Genomic DNA, 24,771 nt, shown 5'->3' with positions numbered 1-24,771 from the left:
TACAAAATGAGCATGGAGTGGTAGACATACCTCATCTTCCACAAAAGTTCTGACCACCACTGTATCTTTTGCCATTTTTTTCCTAATTAGGGCTTGTTCTTTTTCATATTCTTTTTCAAAGTCACCATATGAAATAGGTGGGGCTACCTCAGCCACTTTAGGTTCCTGTACATATGCAGCCACTTGAGTTTGGTACATCAATTCTTGTTGCGATTTTATGTAGGCCTCGTAATCAGCTAAGAATTAACAAAACATTAATTTTAAGTGTTTGTGATTTTCAATGGATTGAAATAAAAAAGAAGTACAAACTTAATTTATTGTTGCTTTTGTGCAATAGTGAAATTAATTAACATTAGTAAAACTAATGTTATTTTGTACAATGGGGTGTGGGGAGGGGAAAGGTTTGTGATTTGAGCAGAGACTCTGTCTGCCTAGGCAATAAAATGCAACTACTAATAAAATGTAGACTGGTGCCCTCTAGTTTTATAAACAGGTAAAAGTTTTATTCTGCATTATAGGTATTCTAGTTCTTTAAGTGGAAGCACTTTTAGTGACTATATTTACTTCTTTACCCACAGCTCTGTCTCCTGCAACCTCTTTTAGTGGTAGATATGACAGTGCTGGACTATGTTTGGACTTGATGATCTTAGAGGTCTTTTCCAACCTAACTGGGTCTCATGCATTTTACATGGACAACTGAAAATAATCATCAAATTTTATCATAGAATGGCTTGGGTTGTAAGGGACCTTAAAGATCACTTAATTTCAATCCCAATGCAATGTGTAGGGATGACACCTGCAAGATCAGGTTGCCCAGAGACCCATCCAACATGGAACTGATCACTTCCAGGAATGAGGCATCCACTACTTCTCTGGGCAACCTGTTCTAGTGCTTCACTACCCTCTGGGTGAAGAATTTCCTCCTAACACCTAATTTAAATCTCCCCTCTTTTAATATAAAACTATTCCCCCTTCTCCTATCATCATCTGCCCATGTAAAATGTCAATCTCCACCTCTTTTTATAAGCCCCTTTTATGTACTGAAAGCCCACAGTGAGGTCTTCCCAGAGCCTACTCTAACTCCTGGCTGAACATCCCCATCTCTCTCAGTCTTTCTTCATAGAAAGGGTGCTTAAGCTCTCTGATCATCTTCAAGGACTTCCTCTGGACTTGCTCCAATAGGTTCACGTCCTTCTTATGTTGGGGGTCCCAGACCTGGATGTAGTACTCCAAGAAGTGGGGCCTCATGAGGACAGAGTAGAGGGGGACTATCGCCTCCCTCAACCTGTTGGCCATTCCTCTGTTGATGCAGCCCAGGATGCAAAGGGCCTTCTGGGCTGCAAGTGCACATTGCTGGCTCATGTCAAGCTTTTTGTTCACCAGAGCCCCTAAGTTCTTCTTTGCAGGGCTGCTCTCAATGAGTTCTCCCATTCTGTCTCTACTCATGTCTGGGATTGCACCAACCCAGGTGCAACACCTTGCACCTGAACCTCATTATGTTCACATGGTCCCACTTTTCAAGCCTGTCCAGCTCCCTTTGGATGGCATCCCTTTCTTCTGTTCTATCAACTGCACCTACTCAGCTTGGTGTCATTTACAAACTTGCTGAGGGTGCACTGGATCCTACCGTCTATGTCACTGATAAAGATACCAAACAGCACCAGTCTTAAGACAGAGCCCTGAGGGACACCACTTTTCACTGGCCTCCAACTGGGCTTAGAGCTGTTGACCACAACTCTCTGGCTGCAGCCATCCAGCCAATCCCTTATCCACCAGATAGTCCACCTTTCAAACCCATCTCTCTTCAATTTAGAGATAAGGATATTGTGTGGATCTAAGCTAACTTCTTTTCCTGTAATAGAAAAGCCTGATACTTTTTAAACCTCCTTTCCCCACATAATTCTGCAAATGTGTTACATACACTCTTATAACATACAGAACGTTTCTATAGCTACACATTCTAGAAAAGAACATAAATCCATCAAGAACCTGATGTCAAACACTACCTAGCAGAAACAGAGCCAGCAATTAGTACAGGTATCAGCACATTTTTGTTATGTTTCTTGAACTGAACAAACTAAACTGCAAAGAATTTGCAGCACAATTTAGAATGTTTTTCTCTTTTTAAAATTAATTGTAAAGAGTATTTTCCTCATTCCTTTAATTTACAATGTACCTTCTTCTAGTAAGGAGACCGTTGCAGAAGCTTCTCCGTGTTTATTACGAACAATAATAGTATATTCTCCGGCGTCGTCGGCAAAAGTCATGGAAATTTCAAGTTTGCATTCCCCAGTTTCTCGTTTGTAACTCACTTTGTATCTATAGAAAACATAAAAGTACAGTATCTCCATAATTCTTCTGAGCAGACTTTTTCATGAGTTTCTTTTAACAGTGATTCTGATTAGTTGTACAACTAATACAAGACCAAAAAAAAAAAAAAAAAGAGAAACTTTTGCAGACAATTCTAACTGAATGAATCTGCAGAAAAGCACAGGAATAGTAACCATACTGAAACTAAAGCACAGGCCTATTTTCTTTTTGCTGTCACTAAAAAATGAAATACAAAAGCAGAATTGAAGTATCAGAGATCTACTTATTAGACATGGTAAAACATTACATGCAGTGTGCATATAGTTTGTTCTAATACGGGTCATTAAATGAGTCAATGTATGAGTCAATACTACAGAAGCATATTTTTTCTGCTAGAAAGTGTATTGCTTTCTACAGACACTTGCATAGACAGAATGAAAACATTGCACAGATAGTATAAAACAAATGCAAAATTTCTTCCAGATTTTTTTAAAGATATGTAGCATTTCTCATTTTATGATCTTTTGAATATTTATATTTCTAAAATCAGCAGACCTCAAGTTACACATCAAGATCCTATCATTTTCACAGAAATGAGTGAAAAGACAGGTTAATTCAGCTCAGTTGCCAATTAAACATGTATTAAAAATGTGTTTAAAGAGTTTTTGTGCATTGTATTTAAGATACCTGTAGCCAGTCGTAAGAGGAACTCCACCTTTTTTCCAGTAGACATGTGGCTTTGGGTTGCCCCCTACTTGGCACTCAAAAATAATGCTCCCACCTTCAATTAATTTGTGTACTACAGGTTTTCTTATGAAGAAAGGAGGCATGGGTTCTCCCGATACTTCCTCTGCTGCAGCAGAGACATCTTCCATTACAATATCCTTTGTCTCCACATAGCTGAAACAAGATTAAAGTCCAGGTAAGTGATCTGATGTCTGAGGCTCTCATAAATATAGTGCAGGAAACTAATGACCACAGTAGGACCAATCTGTTTAGAAAGTAACTTTACCGTTTCTCTTCTGTAACAGCCTTTTCAAATATGGTTTCTCGAGCTTCAGTTTCTTCTGAAACTGCAAGGCAAATATGATATAGTGAATGGTAGAATACTTTGGAATAATGCTTAAGAAATGAGTTTAGCTAACACAAAGAGAAAGAAGAAGGCTAAGTAGCTAGTTGGTCAGAGGACCACAAACTTGCACAGAGTACAAATTAAGAGTGTCAGCCTTTTTTTTTTTCTTCTTCTTATATTCTTCCAGTTCTGTTTCCTAACTGCCCTGGAGTATAAATCAAGGCACGTGTTCTACTTGACAACTGACAAAATATCTAAGTTACATTATAAGTAAATTAATAAAACAATAAATGTTTATAAAACAATAATCATTCTACAGTGATACATATACTTACCCTTCACATGTAAGTGGCAAGATGTGCTGACACTCCCAGCCTTGTTGGTAGCTGTGCAGGTAAATCTTCCACTGTCTTCTGCAAAGGCTTCACGAATCACAAGGCGAGCAAGTCCTGCTTTGAAAGTGATCTGGAAGTCCATTGAGCTCTCAATCTTGTAGTCTTCCCTGTACCATGTCACAGTAGGTGGAGGATGACCAGAGATATGGCACTCCAGAGTGACAGACTCGCCTTCAGTCACAGTCTTATTTTTGAGACCCTGTATAACAAAAAATAAGTATCACAGTCAATACACATTTTCACTAGAAAACAGATATTTAAACAACTAAAACCTCTTTAAATGGAAAATTTAATGACTACTACAAAAAAGTGTTCTGTTCAGCAGTGTATCCATAAAAAAAAAAAAAAAAAAAAAAAAAAAAGGCATTTTTAAAAGGGAAGTATTTGAAACTGGATTTTGGATCTTTGAACATTATTATCATTAAAAAGAAAATGAAAAAGTAGCTTGATATTTATTCCAGATGATGGTGAGAATTTTTTCAGAACAGCAAAGGTCAACCTACTGTGTTACGTGATTGTGAACACTCACCCACATAACACTCATTCAGGATAGTTTGTATAAGAGATTAAGTATATGGTTGAGTAAGTCTAATACAGGGTAAAAGGATTAAATAAAACCAAATTTTCACAGTCAAGTTTTCAAAGATTAAAATAGAAAATCACAGTACAAAATGATTGTAAACATAGTATAACTCCCTTAATCTACATAAAAATTCCTTACCCAGACTAAGGTGGGTGGAGTAGCGGGGGTTTCTGTAGGCACAGGAACTCTGGCAGTTTCTGTCACCTAGGTTGTTTAAAACATAATTAATAAAGCCAAGGAAGTAAACAGCAGAATTAGGCAAGAAAATAAATTAGAAAGGTAAATATTAGGTCTTTAGAAGATTTTGAGCTAAACAGCAAAGGAATAAAAGTCAGTCAAATCTTGTAAAAGTGAGAAAACTGCAAGGAGGAAATAGCAAATAAGCAATACTTCATTTTTAAAGATTTAAGTCAGAGTGATTGAAATTTGCTTAATGACATACCTTTGCTTCTCCTTCTTTCCGCAACACCAAGTGATCTTCCCGCGCTGCTTCACCTTTAATGCTTACAGCTGTCTCTTTTTTAGTCTCAACATCATAATGACTCTTATAGGCCTCAGTAGCCTCTGCAAAGGGGAACTGTGGAGGAGCAACTGGCTCTACTTTCATCCTGACTTCATGTGGCTTTAGCTGAGGTGGTTTCACAGGCTTGGTGATCTTTTGCACAGCAGAAGTAGCTGATAGCTCTTTTTCCAGAGTAGCCATGGCAGACCCTGCTATTGAAACCTACAGAATAGAAGAAAAAGGGTTGCAGTTAGTAGTTTTCTTATTTCCAGAGAAGACATAGTGTATTTCTTCAGCAGGTTGTATATGTAATGGTTGCTCCCCTTGTTACTTTGTCGATGCTGCAAAAGCTATATCTATAGAAACAACTTGAAGGTTTGGATTGCAGCAGTAGAGTAATGGAGATGTAAAATGACTGCATTATTATTACTATTTGGCTAATATTCAAATATTTTCTCAGTTTTTACTTTAGAATTTGATCTTTGAACAGTCAAGAAACTCTTAAGTAAAACTTGTAAAAAGTCCTCTAGATTTATTCACTTTAGGCCTTAGCTTTTCATTTTATCAGTTTGATAGATTCTACATCCAACTATACCTCTAATTATATAAATGGCATGCATTAAAATACCTAAAGAGATTTTGGAATGTTATTGCAGGTGTAATGAATTTGGAAAACATGCATAAATCTATAGATATTTCTTAAGTTTCTAGTGTTTAATTATGTTTGAGAAAAAAAAAAAAAGCTCATTCTCAAAGTCAAGATGAGGAGAAAAGGTTTGTTTGAATGAGAGAATTAATTGTGAACTTTTAATATTATGTGAAGGAGTCAGAAGAATGGAAAACACAACACTAAAAACAGTGTCATATAATGCAGTCTGATTTTTTTTTTTAAATAGCTTAGAACATGGTAATCTGCAAAGAAGAAAGCACTGTTATCAATGTGCTAGTGAAGTGATGCAAATAGTAATCTTGAAAAGGGATATTTCTGCTCTAAAAAATGTAAGTTGTATGAAAAGTGTTTATGGTTTCACTGCAAGGCAAAATATTGAGGCAGAATCCTTAAATATGCTATAATCTTGTTTAAACCAGTAGTAGTTACACTTTGCATTTTAGTGGTTTGTGTGTTTGTTTACAGCATTACTCTTTATTAGTCAAAGAAGATGACAAAAACAACTGTAGAGAACATAAAACCCTTCTTGAGAAAGTACCATACTGGAGTTGGAGGAAGAACAAAATGGGTGGCTAGTGGTTATTATAAACAAGCATGCTGTTCTCCTGTTTTCACTTCTTACCTCATATGTATGATCTGGTTTCGGAACAGCAATTTTGGAGACTGTGAAGTGAGGACTTGCTGTGCGGGGTCGCGGGTGTTCTATATGAATTGTTTTCTCTATCTTGCTTTCTGTGTCTCTTTTAATCTACATGAAGCAAAGAAAATGTTGAGAATGTGATGCTGTTCTCCAAACTGAAACAGATTTAATCAGGACATAGTTTTTGGAAAAGAATGCAACATAAAAAGAATCTAACCTCTGTTGATACATGAACTTCCTTCTTTTCAGCAGCTGAAATATGTTTCTCAGGAGGAACATAGACAGTTTTAACTTCTTTAGTGACAACATGATGTTCTGCTGGCACCTCAGAAACATGTTCTCTTACAGCATGCTCTTTATAGCTGTATTCCAAACCTTTCTGCTTGACATAAGCTTCATCTGCGTGCTCTGGTTCCCAGGGTGATCTAACACGTGCCTGATCAACAGCTGCAACAACTGTAGCTACAGCTTCAGCCCTTTTTCCAGCTTCAATCTACAAATAACATGGGCAGAATTTATACAGATACTCATCATTATACTAACAGCTAGCATATTTGGCAAATACTTGTATTTTACTGGGCACATACTGCTCAGTAAAGTATATTCAAAACAGAGATAATGCATTCCATACATAGATGTGCAAAAGTAATAACTAACATCAAATATGTTCACCCATACACTTCAGAATCAGTAGATTCAAATATAGACATATTTTTTCCAAGCTCTGTCTACAGAAATTTAGAACATAACTATGCTTGAATGCTTTATGCATATCAATATTTCTATGCAATTGCATTTTTAATACTTTAGTCAAATTTATGACTACTTGTCTGTGAGTACAACAGCTATATAATTGTATACACAATTTTCAAGTCAGTATGCTCATCAACACCATATTACTGTTAGATGCTACTAAAAATGTGTGAAATGTCTGGCATCTGATGCAAATGTATTTACAAAGGAATATATCTATAGAAATAGCTACTGCAAGCATATCTGTAAATTCAGATGCTAATCTATTTTAAAATACTTTACTAAAGAACGAAATCTATGCTTTCTGAGAAATTGGAAATAATGTACTTTTATCAGGACCTTTTTTTTTTTTTCTAGTAACCGATGAATAACGTTAGCTTCAATGTTATCAGGGTCCAAACTTCTGTCCAGTCATTGAACAGTAGATATTAGGATGATTGGTCCTACTGTATTATTGCTGTAACTGATCCAGATGTCCTCTGCAGCAACACAGCATATGAATCATATGCCTTTTGGGTGACAAAAAAAACCCTCCACAACTAATTTATAATCTAATGTTGATTTCAAAATTATTATTGCATTAAAATAAATTGACTTAAACAAGGCCAAAATATGATTGTTTACAAACATGTTGTTTAATTATTTAATTAGTGTTAAGGTAACAGGGACCTCAGTTTAGTTTGCTGCCAATTTCAAAATTGTTGTGAATTGAGGACCAAATTTAAGCTGGTATAAACATCTTCTACCAATTAGTTGTGATCTGTTTGCATTCTAATTCCTTTTAGTCATTTTCAAATGCCATGATCTTTAAATTGTATTTTATAACAATACTGCATGAATGTGCCATACTGTTTCTAACAAAGTAGATAGACTTTAAGTAAAAGCTATTTGCAGCTGTAGTGTTCTGCCATAGATAAGAGTTCCTAGCTATACTACAGTAGAAAAGCTTTACTACTATGGTAATCATACTGGAATAAAACAGTGTCAGCAAATGTCTGACTGTCAGAAATAATCAACTGAACAGAACTGAATTGATGTTAAAGTTTTCATTGTACAAAGAACAACACAATCCCAGCCTTAATATAGATAAGTTGTTTCATCTGACAACCATAAATTTGCAAGGAATCTGCTTGTAGAAAAAAAGATTGCTGAGTCAGAAATTTGGACAAGTAAACACTACTTGAAAGACTTTGGTAGTCAGTAAGCTTTCACAGAGATATCTGAATGTAGTCATGAATGATGCCTCACCTGAATGTAGGTGAGGCATCAATCTTGGTATCACTAGAAACTTATTTAATCACACTGATTCTATTACTTGACATCAACCCACCTAACAGGCATATTACCAAGAATTAATTTAAATACATTCTATTGTACTCAAGTAGATCTTAAAAGGTGAGTTTTGCAGATAAGACAAGTTGTAACAGCGCATTTCACATCTGCAACAGCTGTATTCACCTGATCATAAGCTAGATGAATTTGTTCTTTCTTGGCTGTAATTTCTTCTCTAGTTCTGGACACTGTGACTGGTGCACTGGTTTTATCAGTGGCAATTATTTTCGGAACTACAGTAGTTTTCTTAGCTTCCTTTTTAATCTAATTATTACAGCAGAAATAAAAGTTTCAGTTATCTTGAAAGATACTTGAACAATGGAAAAACATTTTTGGAATGGGAACAGGGAAGGTGAATTAAGGGGTTATAACCTTGTGCAGTGCAGACAGCTCTGTATTAAATGTATACTGATAAGTATTGTTACTCCCTGACACCTATTTAAGTAAAAGTCATGATTTAAAAAAAAAAAAAAAAAAAAAGTTAAAATTCAGGAGTCAGTCAGTCAAAAATAATTATGGGCATCCTATTAATGAAGACATTTGAGGTGGAATTATATAATCTAATTAACGGCAATCCCAGAAGTTTGTAAGTGGAATAAATCTTAGAAAAAAATGAGATGTAAATGTATAGTTAGTATTTGTTTAGGGAAAGAAACTATTTGCAAAGACTAGAGGATAACAAAACAAATAAGGTTTTTATAGTGCTATTCACCTTTTCATGGGTTATGCTCACTTGTTCTTGTTTGGTAGCAATTCCTTCTTTACTTTTCGATATTATGGCCGGTGTTTTAGGTTTATCAGTGGTAATTACTACCTTAGGTACAGAAGGTTTCACATCTTCCTTTCTTATCTAGTTTTTATGGTAAAGAAAAATAATAGTAATCAATAATGTCTGTCATCAAAATTACAGTTTTTCATGAAATTGGGACAAGATTTCAGAATGTGTATCAATAAGAAAACATTACTGCTGAAATGGAATAATTCCTTTGTACAGTCCCAGTTGTAGCCTATCTTACATGCTAGCTGAACCAAGTCTATTCAAAACCATTAATATATTGCATTAATCTGTGTGTGAATTACAGAAGAATCTTCCCACTTCTTAGTCAATTGTACTATATTATTGCTATGTTTTGCAGAAAAAGTTTGAATAAAAATGAGTATTATTGACTTAATTTATGTCCATTCCAGATGTTCCAGATGGAACTATTTCATTTGTTACTTCAATGAACAATAGTTCCAGAATATGATCTAGCAGGTGCATTCAGTCCTCACACTGAATTTTTAATGAACTTCATTAAATCAATCTGCACATATAAATAAGGATTATCCTATCATGATAGGATGACCTTTACAATTATCTTCATAAATCTGCCTTCAGACGAAAAGCAAAGGTCATTAATCACCAAATGAAATTGGCAATAAAAGCTATAATCCTCACAGGACCTACAGCTACATTCTTCCTCTGCAGACAGAGCTGATATGAATTCAGTAGATCTGGAGCAGCAATACTGGATAGGTTGTTTTATAAGTTTTCACTTTGTAATTTCCTCTTCATAAAGAAGCAGAGGACATCTGATGAGGAATGATGTATTATAAACTTGTTAGAGTATAAAAATCTATAACATCTTTACTCACCTTTTCATGAGCAATGTGCACTTGCTCATGTCTGGAAGATACTTCTTCTCTAGCTCTTGATATTCTTTCTTGTTCTTTGGCTTTGTCTGTGGCAATTATTACTGTGGGCACTGGAGTTTTCTCTGGTTCTTTTCTTACCTGGATGTTTACAAATATGGAATTCAAAATTATATATTGTTCAAAATATAAGGTAAGTGATTTTCTGTAAAAGTGGAAAAGGATACAAAAGAAAAAACAAACAAACAAACAAACAAACAAAAAAGCACAAAATAAAGACAGGAAAAATGTCCAAATCTGGATTTCAAAATCATCTAGTCTGGAAACAATGCCAACAACATAAACAACCTTTTTATAAAATGTATATGCATTTAACATAAAAATCATAAAACATTGAAAAAATGCTTGTTTTGCTACTGAAAGCAGTAATAAAAGAAATTGTATCAGAGAAAAACTGTTCTGCATCATAGTCTTTGAAAAAGTGTAGTATATTTAAAGTAAGTTTTAGATAAGTTTCATTTTGCATAGAAGTCCAGAAGTAACCTGAACACAAGCATGTAATTTTCTGTCCAGGTGGGTTTTTGTTTCTCAGTACTCATGGGTTACAGTTCCTTCCTCACATTTCAGCATTTCAGAATGCAAATGTAACATTTCTCTGCAAAAGCTGTTATTCCATCAAATCAATTTATCTTATAAAACACATGCTAAAATAACCTGAATCCCAAATCACTTGTTAATATTGTCAAAACGGATTTCAATGCAGAATGAGTTTTTCCTCTTTATTTTGACCCATTGTGCTGTCAATAAACAAAGCAGGCTACAAGCTTAGAAACAGAAACATTGAAAATTTAACATAAACAATAGCTTTTTTTCTAAGTTAAATTTTCAGAAAGTTATATATCACATTCTTAAACATTAACTGTGGAAATAAAATTTAGAAAAGAAAAAAAAAAAAAAAGGAAAGGCATCACCAAGGAGGGGCAAGAGAACGATAGCAATGTAAACTAGAAGAATGGAAAAATATCAAAGGAGAAAATAATTTCACTGGATGTCATTTTCATTGTTCATAGGCTTGTCTTCTTCATATTTGATTTTTTCGAATAAGATAGGGTATAAGAATTGTGGATAACATCTGTATTCACCTTTTCATGAGAGATGTGCCTTTGTTCTTGTGAAGTAACAATTCCTTCTCTAGATCTTGATATTACTGTTTGTTTTGTAGCTCTATCACTGGTAAGTACTACCGTTGCCTCCTTTCTCATCTGATTTTTGTAGTAACAGACAAACAAAAAATTAATTTTAAGGCTTTGGTTTTAACAAATTGATCATGAAAAGAAGGAAAAAGAAGATAGGAATGCAAGTGAAGGGAAAATACTAAGGGAGAATTATTTTATTTCTAGTGGGGAAAGTATAAATAAGACATTAGAGGAAAGACTTCATCAGGGTATGAAAAATGTTAGAAAATAACTGATAAGGGAAAATACAGGATCACTTTCATAGAAGGCATTCTTAAACTTAGAAAAAGTTTAAGAATAATTAGTTCAATCCTGCTATGAAGGGAAGTGATGGAATAAGTGATCCATAAGCATTCCTTTACAGTCCAGATGCTCTATATGAGTATGCATGCTTTTATGGTAATGGCTTGTTAATTCTTCGCATGCTTTGTTTGCATGTTGGATGAAGGGATAAAGGGGAAATCATCGAATGTCTGTGCTCTACTTCTACCTGCTCCTGAACAGCCTGAACATGTACTGCAGTCGCTGCTGTCCTTTTAGCAGTTTGTTCTACAACACTTGGAGCTGGCTCTCTCACCATGGCTTGATCCACAGCAGCAACAACTGTAGCAACAGCTGCTGTTTTTTCACTGTCCTTTCTTACCTAAATTAGTCACATCAAAAGACATTTCTTCATGTTTTGCATACACTCAAAAGAAGCACGAGACAAATACATAGAAAGAACTTTGCAGTCAAACAAAGATTTGCAGCAGGAATCTCTCAACAGCAGTTACACCCAAGTCTTTATGCACAGCCTCTCAGATTCAGCAGTAGTGAGTCCACACACAGAGCAAACACAATGTTCTTTCCAAAAATAGACTTTACCTCTTTAGCACCAGCTGCAACCTCACCAGCAGTGGCACCACTAAAGGTAACTTGTTCTTGGACCCCGTATCTCCCCTCCCATCTTTCTTCTGTTCTTATTTCGGTAGCACTTGTAGATAATCTGGTTTCCTTCACCTGGGCTTCAGTAGTTGCACTGTATCCTTCCTGCTTCCAAGGAGGAAGGACTTCAGCCCCAGCTGTTGTCACTACCTGTGCTTTACGGATTGGAGATGGAGATTTCACTGGTCTAATAGGAGAGGTGGAGATTCTTCCAGCAGGAGAAACGGACCTAATGACAAGATGTAGTATTAATGTAGTGTAATAAATTAAGCTTTTGGGGTGTTACACTTGAAAATTACATACATCTATTTTTAAAATTATACTTAATGTGTATTCTTTTCCTACTCATCACTGTAACACATCATTTCAGTAGCTTAGATTTCCAAGTTGAAATAAGGGCAAATGTCAAAGTGCATTTTGCACAAGCACATATATTTAAATATCTAAATATATAATTAGTCTCTATGTCCCCTGTCTTTGTTTTCCTAGTAGGAATGATATAAAAGGCCTTTACAAAATGCTTTCACAGGCTGTCTAGCTTACATTTTTTTGGAGATACATGTATGTCTCATTTCCCAAATAACGTTCATTAATGTTGCACTATTACAGCAGTAGGGGGCAGCAGCATCACATTAACTTCTAGATTCATTTTCGAATGTAATGTTGGTCTACGAGTGGTTTGACTAGCATAGCAGAACGGGACTTCTAGTTCCACATGCACTCTAGATGGCACTATTGAGTTATTCTTTCACCTAGCGTTTTAGTCCTTGTTAGCATCAATTCATTTTTGTCTGTACTTGCAAGTTATTCTCGCTGGGGCAAAATTCATCTAGTATTGGCAATTTAGATGGGGTTCTGCTGAGCTTGGAGATACTGCTTTGGGATGCTGGGACTACAGGACTTCTGAAACAATTATCTCTTTACCTGTCTCTCAGCACAGACCTACCCAGGTCTCCCAGATCACAGGTCCTGCTCTTCAAATCACGCACCTTCCTCCTCAAGACCCTTTATACAGCAGAGCTAGATTTCATTTTCCATAACCACATTCACCTTGCCTACATTCCAAACATGATTTCTGCAGTCATTACGAGCCCGTACATATAACATTTTAAATATATTCTTCCATTCTGTTTGCCACTCAGTATTATTGCTCTTTTCTCTGTATAAAATAATCATCAAGGGACAACTGCCCAACTGTTTTCTTCTTTCATCATGAGCCTGGAGCTGTGTGTGCTACTTCAGTTGTATGTAAAATAGTCAAAAGGGATTTATTCTCTAAACAAATTTCTTCTTCCATATGGGACTGAAAATTTACAGAAGGGAGGTACGTATTTCTTTTGTAGCAGTGTCAAATACAGCATTTTATATCTCTCAGAATAAATTCATAGTTGATATTAAGTCAGTGCATTTTCATTTCTCTCAATCTGCATTTCTGCTGTAGGTAGAACTGATTCAAAACCTAATATTATTTGAAAGATTAATGAGGTTTACCTTACTGGTGAGGGTGTTGGTGCTCTGACATGTCTTACAGGTGATGGTGATTGTCTTACAGGTGACGGTGATTGCTGTCGTGCCATTTGAGCTTTTGCAGCAATTATTGGTGGGGTTGGTGATTTTGATGTAGGTCTGGGAGGCATTCGTGGAGGTGCTTTGTGTGGGAGCTGTTGGGCTGTTGCACCTTCTATGACCATTTCAACACTTGTAAGTGATCTGGCATCAAAGTGGGTTTCAATCTTCTGCAATGAAACCAAGAAAAAAGTCTGAGATACTGCAGACATAATCATTCATATTTAAGCTTTACCTACTTTGTTTTTAAAAAGTATACCTTTTCAATTCTGGCTTGTCTTGTTTGTGAAATCTGAGCAGTCGAAACGATTGTCTTTGTCTTTTTAGCAGGAACGGCTTCTTCCTCACCTTTTGGAAGAGAAAATATGGTCAGGAGAATTGCATATGGCAACAATAAATATTTGCAGAAATAAATGAACGGTCAGTTTAACTTATATAAAAATGTATATAAACAATGGAGAAAGAATAAAGCAGTCATCTGTTTTTCCTGCAATAGCCACATAATGATAATTGTGATAAGAGTCAAAATATTTGTCTTTCTGCATTACTATGTCATTAGAACGTACATAAATAAAAATACATCTATTGCAGATTCTTCAAAATCAGTTCTGGACCCCAAATGACTATACAGGCAATTTGGAAGTCTAACAAAGATGAAATCCAAGAGAGGCTTCTCTGGGTAGAATGATTCAGTGTTATAATTCTCCTCTAAGAACATTTGTCAATTTTACCTAGCTTACTTACAAGACCATGTACAGTTATGTAGGGTAATATGTCTATTTTACCAAAGCCAGATTAAAAATATAACCTTGATAAATATGCTGAAGAAAGCAAGAACAACAGAAACTATTCTACACTTGATTCTCTCTACTGTCTATATCCCTCAGATTATAGAAGAACTACGTTGGATAAAGGATCCTTTTAAATTCTCAGACAACAACCTTTGGCAAATTTCACCAGAGAATGCTTTTTTATTAGAAATTATTAACTCTTGAGAAAGAAGTTATAAATTAACTTTGATGTAGTGGTGCATATTGTACCATTAAAACAACAAATACTCTTACTTTTATGGCTTGTAATCTCAGTTTAATTACCTTGAATCAGCAATTCGGCTGTTGAAGTAGCACGTCCCACATTATTTGTGGCATTTACTGAATAGGTACCGGAGTCTTCAGGATATGCTTCTGCAATTATTAGGCTGTAAAGGTCTCCTTCTTGTAAAATTTGAAAATCGGGGGAGCTTTGAATTTCTACTCCATCCCGATAAAACTTCACCACAGGTGTAGGGATTCCAGTCACTCTCACGTCAAGACGGACTTGACTTCCCTGCCTTGCAGTCATGCTCTGTAGTCGTTGTGAGAAGTTTGGTGGTGCTGTTGCAGCTGCAGTTTTATTGAAGAAATAAGTAGAAAATAATAGTTTACATTTAAAATAATTATAAGGGCTAGGTATTTTCTTTACTATAAGCGCACACGGTCTATTTCTCCTTCATGTGGTACTGACAGAGACCTTCTCAAATATTCAAAACATTAGAAATTGATTTTCCAAAGCACAAGCACCCTTAACTTTTTTCCATATGTTTAACATTTCTGTCATTTCTGATTATGTCCATGATTAGAAATGCTTGCAGAATTAGAAGTACATTGATTATAACCACAGAGGGTGTCTGACTCTATAAGTGAGTTACTGTTCTAAATATCATTGAGGGCTCCATTCTGCAGAACTTTATCCTTCTTCTATGACTGGTTTGAATGTAACCAATATGACAGGTCAGATGAGTAGGGTAGGACAGATGTTTGTAATTCTGATTAAGAGTTTACAAAATGAAGATTATACAGTCAACATGTGAAGGATGCTATTATAAATTTTTGTTGAGGATATATGCTGAAGTCTAGGCTGCTTGAGGGGAAAAATCTTTATTTATTTGCTGATTATCCAACCTTTTTCATCACCTGTGACACTTCTGCTATTGCTCCCTTTCTCACATTACTAGCAGAGACAAACATCTTTTTTTTTTAGCTGCCTGATACCTGTTACAAGTAGCTCAGCAGTACTAGTGGCTTGCCCAGATCCATTGGTGGCTTGTATGGTGTATCTTCCACTGTTTGCTTCTGTCACGGTGGGGATCACCAGTTTAGCGCGGCCATCACTAAACGAGATCTGCACACCAGGCAGAGTTGCAGAAGAGAGAACCTGGCCATCCCGATACCAGCTCACCTCAGGAACTGGGAAACCTAAGAGAAAATGAGATTAAGATTCTATGAAATACCGCACATCCAAACCCACCAAAATACTTGATCATGCATACACAGTTACAGCAATGGCATAGGCACGGATCTATGATCCAGTGACACAATAGTAAAGGAAATTCTTTTTCAGAAAATACTTTAAAATACATAGAACATTAGGATAAGGGCACTGGCAACTGCATTCAGGAAACTGCTTGAATAAAGAGTGGACTGCAGTTTCTGGCAATCCTGTTGAGGAAGGACTGTAGTCACACTAGATGATTAGTTTTACTTGATGAAAGTTTTACTTGTGTAAAAAAAACATTTTTACACACATGTAAAATATAAATTCACATACACTGAATGAGAAAATGCAGCTAATATTAGAGGAGATTAGAAATTAAGGTAGTGAATTTCTTGAAATATTGCCAATATCTTTTATTTTCTTTATGCGACATCATGATTAGTGAACACAGGGGTTTGTGTGGTAAATCAAACAAGGGAAATATTTTTTAAAAACGAGGCAATTTTGATTTCTCAAAGTGTCATATTCAAGGGATCCAAATTTAGAAGCTATTTTGAAACTCTGAACCTGAGTTCAATGCCACAAAGCTTGGGTACTAAAAGATACAATCAACTTCAGATTATTGCTATTTTTGCCTGGTTTATATGGAATAGGGATTTACTTTTGTACATACCATATTACACTACGACTTAAGTTTTTTGAGATTTATTGCTAAAGAGAAGAATATGAGCATGAAGTGTCTCAGCTTTACTGTTTAAGAAGTTTAATTCTATTAAATTGTCCTGACAATGATGTAAGTGATGGGAATTGCCAACCTGTAACCTACATATATATGTACTGCTTTCAACAATATGTCGAATGTAAAGATTGCTTGCATTGGGTAATACAACAATATATTGGTTCAAAGAAAGTCAAGAAAAGTACTCATTAATTCTTTAAACGGCAAAAACAAAACAAACAAATAATCAGAACTTCTTGATCAGTACTATGAAGACATGAGGATGGGCACAGTTCTAACACCTGCTGCACTGCAGACCTTCTTGACAGTGACATGCTGTCTCATTTCCCCTCAGCCACTGCTCACCTAGTAGAGCTATCCCTATGATTATGCACCAGCTGCTCCAGTATTTACTGCTTCTGAATCAAGGGGCTTGAGGGTGCTGTACTTTTTGAGTGCACAGAGAAAGACTGGGTATTTTTATCAGGTATCAATATTCTGCAATATGGCACTTAATGCACAATCTGATACAACACAGTACAGTTTCACCTTACAGACCATAAAACTGCATCTCAGGCAGTTGCTAAACTCTTCATGGTACTCCTAGATTAACCGGGCTTTCCACATTCAAACGGCAGCTCTGTATTAATACTTAACATTGCCCGTTATATATGAGTCATCAGAGATAAACCAAAAGTTTGAATTTCAAGTTCATAATAATTCATGACTTATGGGAAGGACAGAATAATGCAGCAGAAATAAAGCTGTGTAGCCCATTATTAATGCAATTAGTTAAAGAAAGAAAACTGTCACTTTTTATGCATTAGAAACTAAACCACTGTCAAATTTGTCAATCTTGGTAAATGCTGTTTGTGCAGAAGTATTCCAAAATCCCACAGTGTGTGTAAGAGCTAATAAGAGATATCCTCGCGTGAGATTTGGAACTAAAAGAAAAATATGGTAGACATGGTATATACAGTTAGAAAAAATACAGTATCTTCTGTAGGAAAATCAAGTTCCCTAAGTACTCCATGATATTACACAAATGAAAAGAGCTGAAATCACACATTGAGCCATAATATTAGCATCCTAACTGTTTCTGATGGCATATTTATGTATTTGTTTGTAATGGACAATGGATTTATTTGATAAAACTTTTTCATATAAATGTACAGACAACAAGAGAGACAATTAACTGAAGGATAGAGGACCAAACAGCAAAAAAATGACATGAAAAAATATCAAAGATTTAGTCTTCAGAAAATGTAGGTGTTCAAACACCTTGTGCGAACCAGTGCTGGCCAAAGGGTCCAAGTGATGAATCATAGTGGACCACAGATGTCAGTGGTTTATAGTTTGGACAGATCATGTGTTTGCACCTGTCACAGAGCATCTGTGTAGTTCGAGACTCAGAAGAGTGTTTTATGGTATGTGGATCATCACATTGCTAATGCCTGTAAGACAGTATAATTCCCCAGCAAGAACATGTGCCTTTTTTACTTAGTCATTGCTGAGGTCAGAGACACACTTAGAACACCGTGTTGGTTATCTGGTAATGTTGTCTCAGGGTTTGCATGTTTGTTTGTTTTTTCCACATGCTAAGGTGTTTTCATTTTGCGGGGATTGGCAAAAAGAATTATCCTATAAAGTGATGGTGCATCTTCAAATTGCGATAACAACTTAGATAATATTAATCCAGCATTGTACTATCATGATCAATATAAAACTCTACTGCCTAGCAAATTAGAGTTTGCTACTCTCTTCATTGGCCATGTGAACCTAGATTTTGTGCTTCTAACCTGTCAGAACTCTGAAATTAACTAAATTTAAGGACACAGAAGGAGAAGCATGCCTTAACCAAAATGAGGCTTAGCACTAGGTCAATGAAGAACTGGCACTTGCCCTCACTTTTGCACCCTGGTTTCTCATTATCACCCAAATAAGACTACTCTCTGCACTGATATGAATGGCCCTGATTTGAACAGTATCCATTTTTCTGTATATACATTTTTTATGCTATTTTCCCCCAGTTTTGACAACTGTAACATACATGAGAACTTGGAATACCAGCCTCATTGGCAGGATGATTGGCTATTGACTGGAAACCATTGTAATTTTGTACAGTATGTTTGTGGAAACCTGACAGCACCTCACAACCTCTGAGGGGATGCATTCATATTTCAACATATTTCAGCTGATCTTTACCCATTCAGATTATGAGCTATGATAAGTGTTTTCATTTGTCTTCCACAGCATAAATGTTATCAATCACAATAATAATAAAAATTAATCTTGCAAGAATGAAGCAAAACCTTACCACTAATATGAGCCTCAAAGGTTGCGGCACTACCCTCCAGTGCCACAACACTTTGTAACGGCTGCGTAAATGTTGGTGCTTTTGTCGTCATCTTTACAGGCACTCTGAAAGCAACAAAAACATAATTAGATATTACTGGTCATATTACTACTATGCACACATTCTTCTGGCTAGATATTAGGAATGTCTGTACGCATAATATATCACTCTTAAGAGTTTTAAATCACATTGACCTGGTGAAAGGGGAAAATGTAGGTTTTGAAAAGTTGTATAACAAGTTAATCTTAGGGCACGCTTAGCTGAGCTGGATGTGAAACTTATATTTAGTAAAGCTGTGAATTGGCATTACAAATGTGTTGCAGAAGTTCTGCCTGAATCATTGTGTGACCTTGTGAAGGTCATCTAGTCTCTATTTCTCCATTATTCTCCTTTATCAAAAGAGAAAACAATCTCTATGTAAAAGTTCTTTGATATGATCTGAAAATATTTTGTTAGTGTAAATTATTTGCATTCTGCAGTGGGAAGAGAACTAGGTCATTAAGCAGCAACTAAACATGTGAAGGTCTAAAATCTATTTTGGCTTTTAATAATTAAAAGTTTCCAGCAGGCTCTCTTTGAAATGCAGCCTGTAAGGAATTAATAATTTCATTTTACACAGAACCATACTGGCATTACAGATACAGATAAAACTATTCTTTCTTAGAGAGTATCTCAGTGGAATTTTGAATATGGGGAGACAACCACCTTCGAAATGTGAGCTAGGGTATAAGGTAGCCACTGACACTGATGGTTTGAACAACTGCAGAGCTATGTGAAATCTGAAAGAAAAATAGTTTGCCTTCTCTTATGCCACTAGATCCTACTTTGAAATAGCATACTGCTACTGAAAAAAGTTTCTATCAGAAGTATTTTACATTTGCACGAATATATTTATTCAGTGATGTTAAACTCAAGGTTTTAAATTTTCAGTTTTTTAAAACTTAGCTAGTATCTTAATAATATCATGTATCTAAGTTACTTTTTTCTCATTAAAAAAAAAAAATACTCCTCTGAGCATATCGTGTTTTACTAAAAAGGATTAACCTCATTATCTTTTCAAATTAATCCCACACATTTACTGGTGTTTACTTTGACTTTTCTGCCTGATTCTGTGACAGTTCCAGATTTCAAGATTAATGAGAAGGTGAAGTTCCTTTCACAACAAGCCACATTTATGCTGCTTTTCAAAGGGGTGAAAATTCTTCATGACAAGTTCTCTCACTGAAATCAGTGGATATAATTTTGGGATTTAGACCTGCTTTTTATTGCCCCTACTAGTTATCTGGATGCTTGTTCAAGCTTGACAGAAAACAGACTCCTATCAAACTTCTCAGCTTCATGGGAGAAAATGTATTCAAATTAGACAGAAATGGCCAACAGTTTGTCCTAGCACAACAGCAGTTTTCTGAAAGGAAGGTGAAAAAAAAAATACCTCTCACATATAATTCACTGAGATCTACTTCAGTTACAACTGTAGGTTTTGAACCTCAGCTAAAATACATGGAAATTGGCTTACAATATAAATAAACATTATGAAAGCTTATACATAAATTTGAAGACATTAGAATAGATTAGAAATCATTTAAGCATAATTGTCATTGAGTTCACATAAAATTTATGTATTTCATTGTCTAGGCAAATTTTGGTGATGAAGATCTAATCTTATAAGGCTTTTCATACAATTAGGATTGAAAGTATGCATCTGAAATGTCATGTTCCAGAAATAACCTTCCCAGATATGAATGACAACAGACAAGTGTTCCAGAGCTGCCATGTAATTGATACCTTAGCAGTTGATTCCCTTAAAAAGTCATCAGTGCTTAGCTGATACCATATGCATTTTATCAGAGCTATTCTTGGAGCTTCTCAGTTTATCTCTTGATGGCATAACCTTGAACACTCAGACCAGAAAGGAGTTTTTAATTTAAGCAGATGTTTCCATGCAGTTTTCAAACCTTAATTTAAATCAACTTTAACAATATACTGTAAAAACCTTTTTACTGAGCATTATCAAAATTTACCCCCTGAAATTTAAAACATAATCTTTTTAGACAATTTATTTGATCCATGTCCATAGTCTGAAGTCTATACCCCATAAGAGCAAACATAGATAATAGACCACATTAGGCTTATTGACTGATAAAATATTCGTTACATTAGGAGAAATGTGTTACTAACCTGATCTCTCAAAGTGCCTGTAGGAGTGGGCTAAGCCCAACGAAATCTTCTTGAACGACGTCCTTATCCAGAGTAAGGTTTTTTTAGACAATCCCAGCATGAGAATTTTAGAGCCTCTAACCATAAAAACAAAACTACACAGTCTTGACAGTGTAGTTTTGTTTTTGCAATCCCTACACCCGAGGCGAGGTGGGGAATGCACGACTGCTCAGAAGTGCTAACATGGTTGTTTTACTTTATATACCCCAGCTCTGCTGACAGGTCTACATCACCATACCAGTGACAATTCTGATTGGTTTCCTAAAAGAAAGTATCCTGTGAGAGGGGACCCACTCTATGTAACCATACACCACCTGTTGGTTTGGTTGACAATACTAATTTTAGAAGCACAGAAGGGATTCACTGAGAAAACAGCATCTGTTCCAAAGATTTTGGTTTATAATCCAGTTTGGTTTATAATATACAATTTAGAAGCCATTGCAGATTTCCTAAGTTAGAAGCAAAAGAGGAAAAATTAATAAGAACTTTAGCAGAGGACATAGGCAAGTCAGCAGTAGTCATATCAGCGAGATTTAGCCTTACTTTCTTGCCTTATAAAATGTACAAGAAGCTACCAAATGCATCTGTCAATCACCAGACTAAATAAGTAAACTGATCTCAGACATGTGGCCATATGCTATTAGAATATACTGTTAAAATGTATGTATGTTTGTTTTTTCCCCATAGCAGTAAATTGTAAAATTGTATTTGTGGATGTATAGATTTGACTACTGATTCTTTTTGTTTCCTTTATGATTTTTTCTGTTGGATATTCCAAGCAGTTGAGCTTAAACACTAGTACGCAGAGTGCAGAAGTAAAAACTTGGTGAGCATAATTTAACATAGATAACTACTGTAATTGCTTAAAAAGTAGATTTTAAGTCTAACATTTTTTTTTCTAGACCTGTGGTGGCCTTGTGCATTCTGAAGGTTTAATCATTCATGGACTAGCATATTAGGTTGCAAACTTCCACTGCTGCAGCTTCTCCAGTCTGTGCAGCTAATTGTACTGTTAGGTTGGTTCCCTCAGAAATAGTGGTCAGAATTAGAAGAGCGTTCTTGTCTGTAGCAGGGAGTTTTATCACCACAGCTCCACATCTGCCTGTTCCCATTGTTGTCTTATTCAAAGATCCATTTCTTTCCCTATAAAATTGAATATTTCTAACTCATATGCAGCAAACTCTTTAAGCACATAATTGTCTCATAAGACTATTTATGTGGTTAAAGTCAAGCTTGTGCTTAGCCTTTTTGGTAAGGGGCTGTGTGCTGTTACCAAGATCTGCACTGAAAATGATCCCCTGAGCACATCCCTGAGAGCTGTCCTTATAATAGGTTTGCTCCCTCTAAGGGAGGAAGGAGACCAACAGCTTCATAGTACCAATTCCATCTCTCAACCAAAAGGCTCTAGTAGTGCCAAACGCCAAACATTAAGAAAAGTACAACTGGGAAAGGCAGCTTAAAAAGAATACTTAGAAAATTAAACACAGGTTGGAGTTTTGTAATCCCAGCTGAAGTTGTGTTTGAAAACAATCTGAAGGAACTTTCAGCAAGAGCTCCAGAAACTGCCAAGAGAGATCACCACTACTATAGTTCTTGTGAGGGGTGTTACACTATGGCTAACAGATCTGAAATAAACAAGAAAGGTCATACTGCTGCCTGTACTGAAGTACTCTGTACTTTTACTTCAGTACTCTGCCTTTCAGTTCATCCATCTGTGCTATGGTGGTCTCTGCCCTTTAAATTATCCATCCCATAACATCAACTTTACCGCTACACCTAGCATGCAGCAGTAACAACAGCAACAGAAACTGGAATAGTCTCTTATACTGGTACCATCTAGAGTCTTGCAGAAGTTGAAAGTCAGAGTACTATGCTTCATATTTGATTTCTGGTGCAAGTAGATGTCAGAGAACCTAATTTTTCTGCATAAGACTTAGCATGATAACAAATGCACCTTATTAGCAGAGAGGAAAACTTATCTTCTACTAAAGGATACAGAATGTCTGAAGAAATCTGTGTAAAGGTCTGATTCTAAATAGAGACTTGCTAAAATAGCAAATGGCAATTTTTTCTGTACTTTAACATTCAAATATTCAGTAAAAAAATCAACTTGGAGAAAACACACTGTCTAAAATCTGCAAATTTAGCAATTAAAAAAAGAAAAAAGAAAAAAGGCAGCTTATTGATGATGTCTAAGTCAAATAAACAATGAAAACTTTTATGAAATTGTGATAATTTCTAAATGAGAGAAACGTGAAAGCTGTCACTTTTGAAGATGAGATAGCCAGAAGTTCAATTTTTGCAATTTCAATCAAGTCAGCAACAATTGCTAAAAATAGAAATTTACAAGAAAAAACATTCTGCTGTATTCAAATATATAAACAGAATATTCTGGATTTTTAATACAAGTCCTCCCCCCCCCCCCCCCCCCCTTTTTTCTTTCCCAGAAGGTTTACATTGCCTTTGATCACTACTAAATCTACCTGCAATCTACCTGCATCCGAATAAAAGTTTTTACTTCCTCAACTTTTTCTTTTGCTGGTGGATTCAGAAATGAAATCAGTGAAATATTTCTTTCATGCTCTTAAGGAAATAGGAATAATTTACATCCCATGCTTTAATAGACGGTCAGCCCAGTGTGATTTCTGCATGCTTAGTGTCACATATTGTATCTACAATACAAAGGAGAAGGACAAGTTCAGTGTTCACACTGTGTAGCAAAGACATTGCTAGCAAAAACATGACATTATTTCTTTGCTTCAGGATCAAGGAAAAAATAGATCAAGATAACAACAAAGATATTTTTTTTCAGGCAGACAGAAAAACTGGGGATTATTATTCAAGTTTCAGCATTTGCTTCAAGCTGCTATTACTTTAAGTAGAAACTATTTATCGTCAATGTTACTACAGGATATATATTATACTGTAAGCCAGCAATACACTTGAGAAATAGCAGGTAATGTAACATAATAATGAAACATTGTGGCATTGATACCAACAACCACTTTGTATGTGATTCACCGTGTTCAGCTCTAACAATCCCATTGACTTGATGAGCATAGCTACACAAAAGAAACAATTACTTGAGTATGCCCACATGAAGATAGCTTGAAAGCTCAATACTAGACATAATAATAATAGAGCTTAGAAACAAAATCTTTCTTTCTAAAATATTGAAAGCTTCAAACAGCTGCTTGGGCAAGTTTTCAATGTACTTCAGTTTTAATGAAATGAAAATTCCTAATTTGCTTTAAAACAACAACAACAACAACAAAAACCCACAAACTTTTCTTCATAATTTCTTAATCAGCAGTGGTTTGCTATGTGCTGTAGCTGCAAAGCCAATATGACATAAACCCTGCTTTCTTTCCTAGGGTTCTGTTCATTTGTCTACAGGTTAATTTGCAAACTGCATGGAAAGAACCAGTATCTCTCTCATTTCCTTCTCTACTTCTGTTTTCCTTTGGTTCTTTCATAATTGTTGTCCTTTCCTACACGATGTGTTTTATACCTCCTTCTGTATACTATTTTCATGTCATTCTGCCTCCAAACTGAATATAGAAAACCAAATGTGCCATGAAAAAAATCATTTGGTTATTTTAAATAAAATTTC

The 24,771-nt window shown here is 35.6% G+C and overlaps 1 protein-coding gene across 50 annotated transcripts in view; it reads right to left on the bottom strand.

The window, feature by feature from the left end:
* Positions 1–21,316, bottom strand: part of LOC311210842 (titin-like) — a 243,002-nt gene extending 221,686 nt beyond the window's left edge. For 46 of the 50 annotated variants that reach the window (XM_084289064.1, XM_084289078.1, XM_084289067.1 and 43 more), the window contains exons 1-21: positions 21,120–21,316; positions 18,903–19,006; positions 15,645–15,848; positions 14,709–14,996; positions 13,874–13,962; positions 13,540–13,784; positions 11,989–12,277; positions 11,615–11,767; positions 11,032–11,151; positions 9,893–10,030; positions 8,970–9,107; positions 8,384–8,521; positions 6,390–6,665; positions 6,155–6,280; positions 4,803–5,084; positions 4,499–4,564; positions 3,718–3,976; positions 3,323–3,383; positions 2,998–3,210; positions 2,177–2,319; positions 31–236 (exon numbers count right to left, since the gene is read on the bottom strand). In XM_084289064.1, coding sequence (XP_084145190.1) covers positions 31–236; positions 2,177–2,319; positions 2,998–3,210; positions 3,323–3,383; positions 3,718–3,976; positions 4,499–4,564; positions 4,803–5,084; positions 6,155–6,280; positions 6,390–6,665; positions 8,384–8,521; positions 8,970–9,107; positions 9,893–10,030; positions 11,032–11,151; positions 11,615–11,767; positions 11,989–12,277; positions 13,540–13,784; positions 13,874–13,962; positions 14,709–14,996; positions 15,645–15,848; positions 18,903–18,993 — 3,525 coding nt within the window. In that variant the 5' untranslated portion in view covers positions 18,994–19,006; positions 21,120–21,316. The remainder of the gene's footprint in view (positions 1–30; positions 237–2,176; positions 2,320–2,997; positions 3,211–3,322; positions 3,384–3,717; positions 3,977–4,498; positions 4,565–4,802; positions 5,085–6,154; positions 6,281–6,389; positions 6,666–8,383; positions 8,522–8,969; positions 9,108–9,892; positions 10,031–11,031; positions 11,152–11,614; positions 11,768–11,988; positions 12,278–13,539; positions 13,785–13,873; positions 13,963–14,708; positions 14,997–15,644; positions 15,849–18,902; positions 19,007–21,119) is intronic. The other 4 variants (XM_084289065.1, XM_084289074.1, XM_084289077.1 and 1 more) reach the window with 3 other exon arrangements.
* Positions 21,317–24,771: the final 3,455 nt, after the last annotated feature.

This window comes from Netta rufina, assembly GCF_964035555.1.
Source record: "Netta rufina genome assembly, chromosome: 6".
In the NCBI taxonomy this organism is placed as follows: Eukaryota; Metazoa; Chordata; class Aves; order Anseriformes; family Anatidae; genus Netta; species Netta rufina.
Note: the sequence above shows the minus strand (reverse complement) of the source record. Positions and strands in the feature narration are given on the sequence as shown.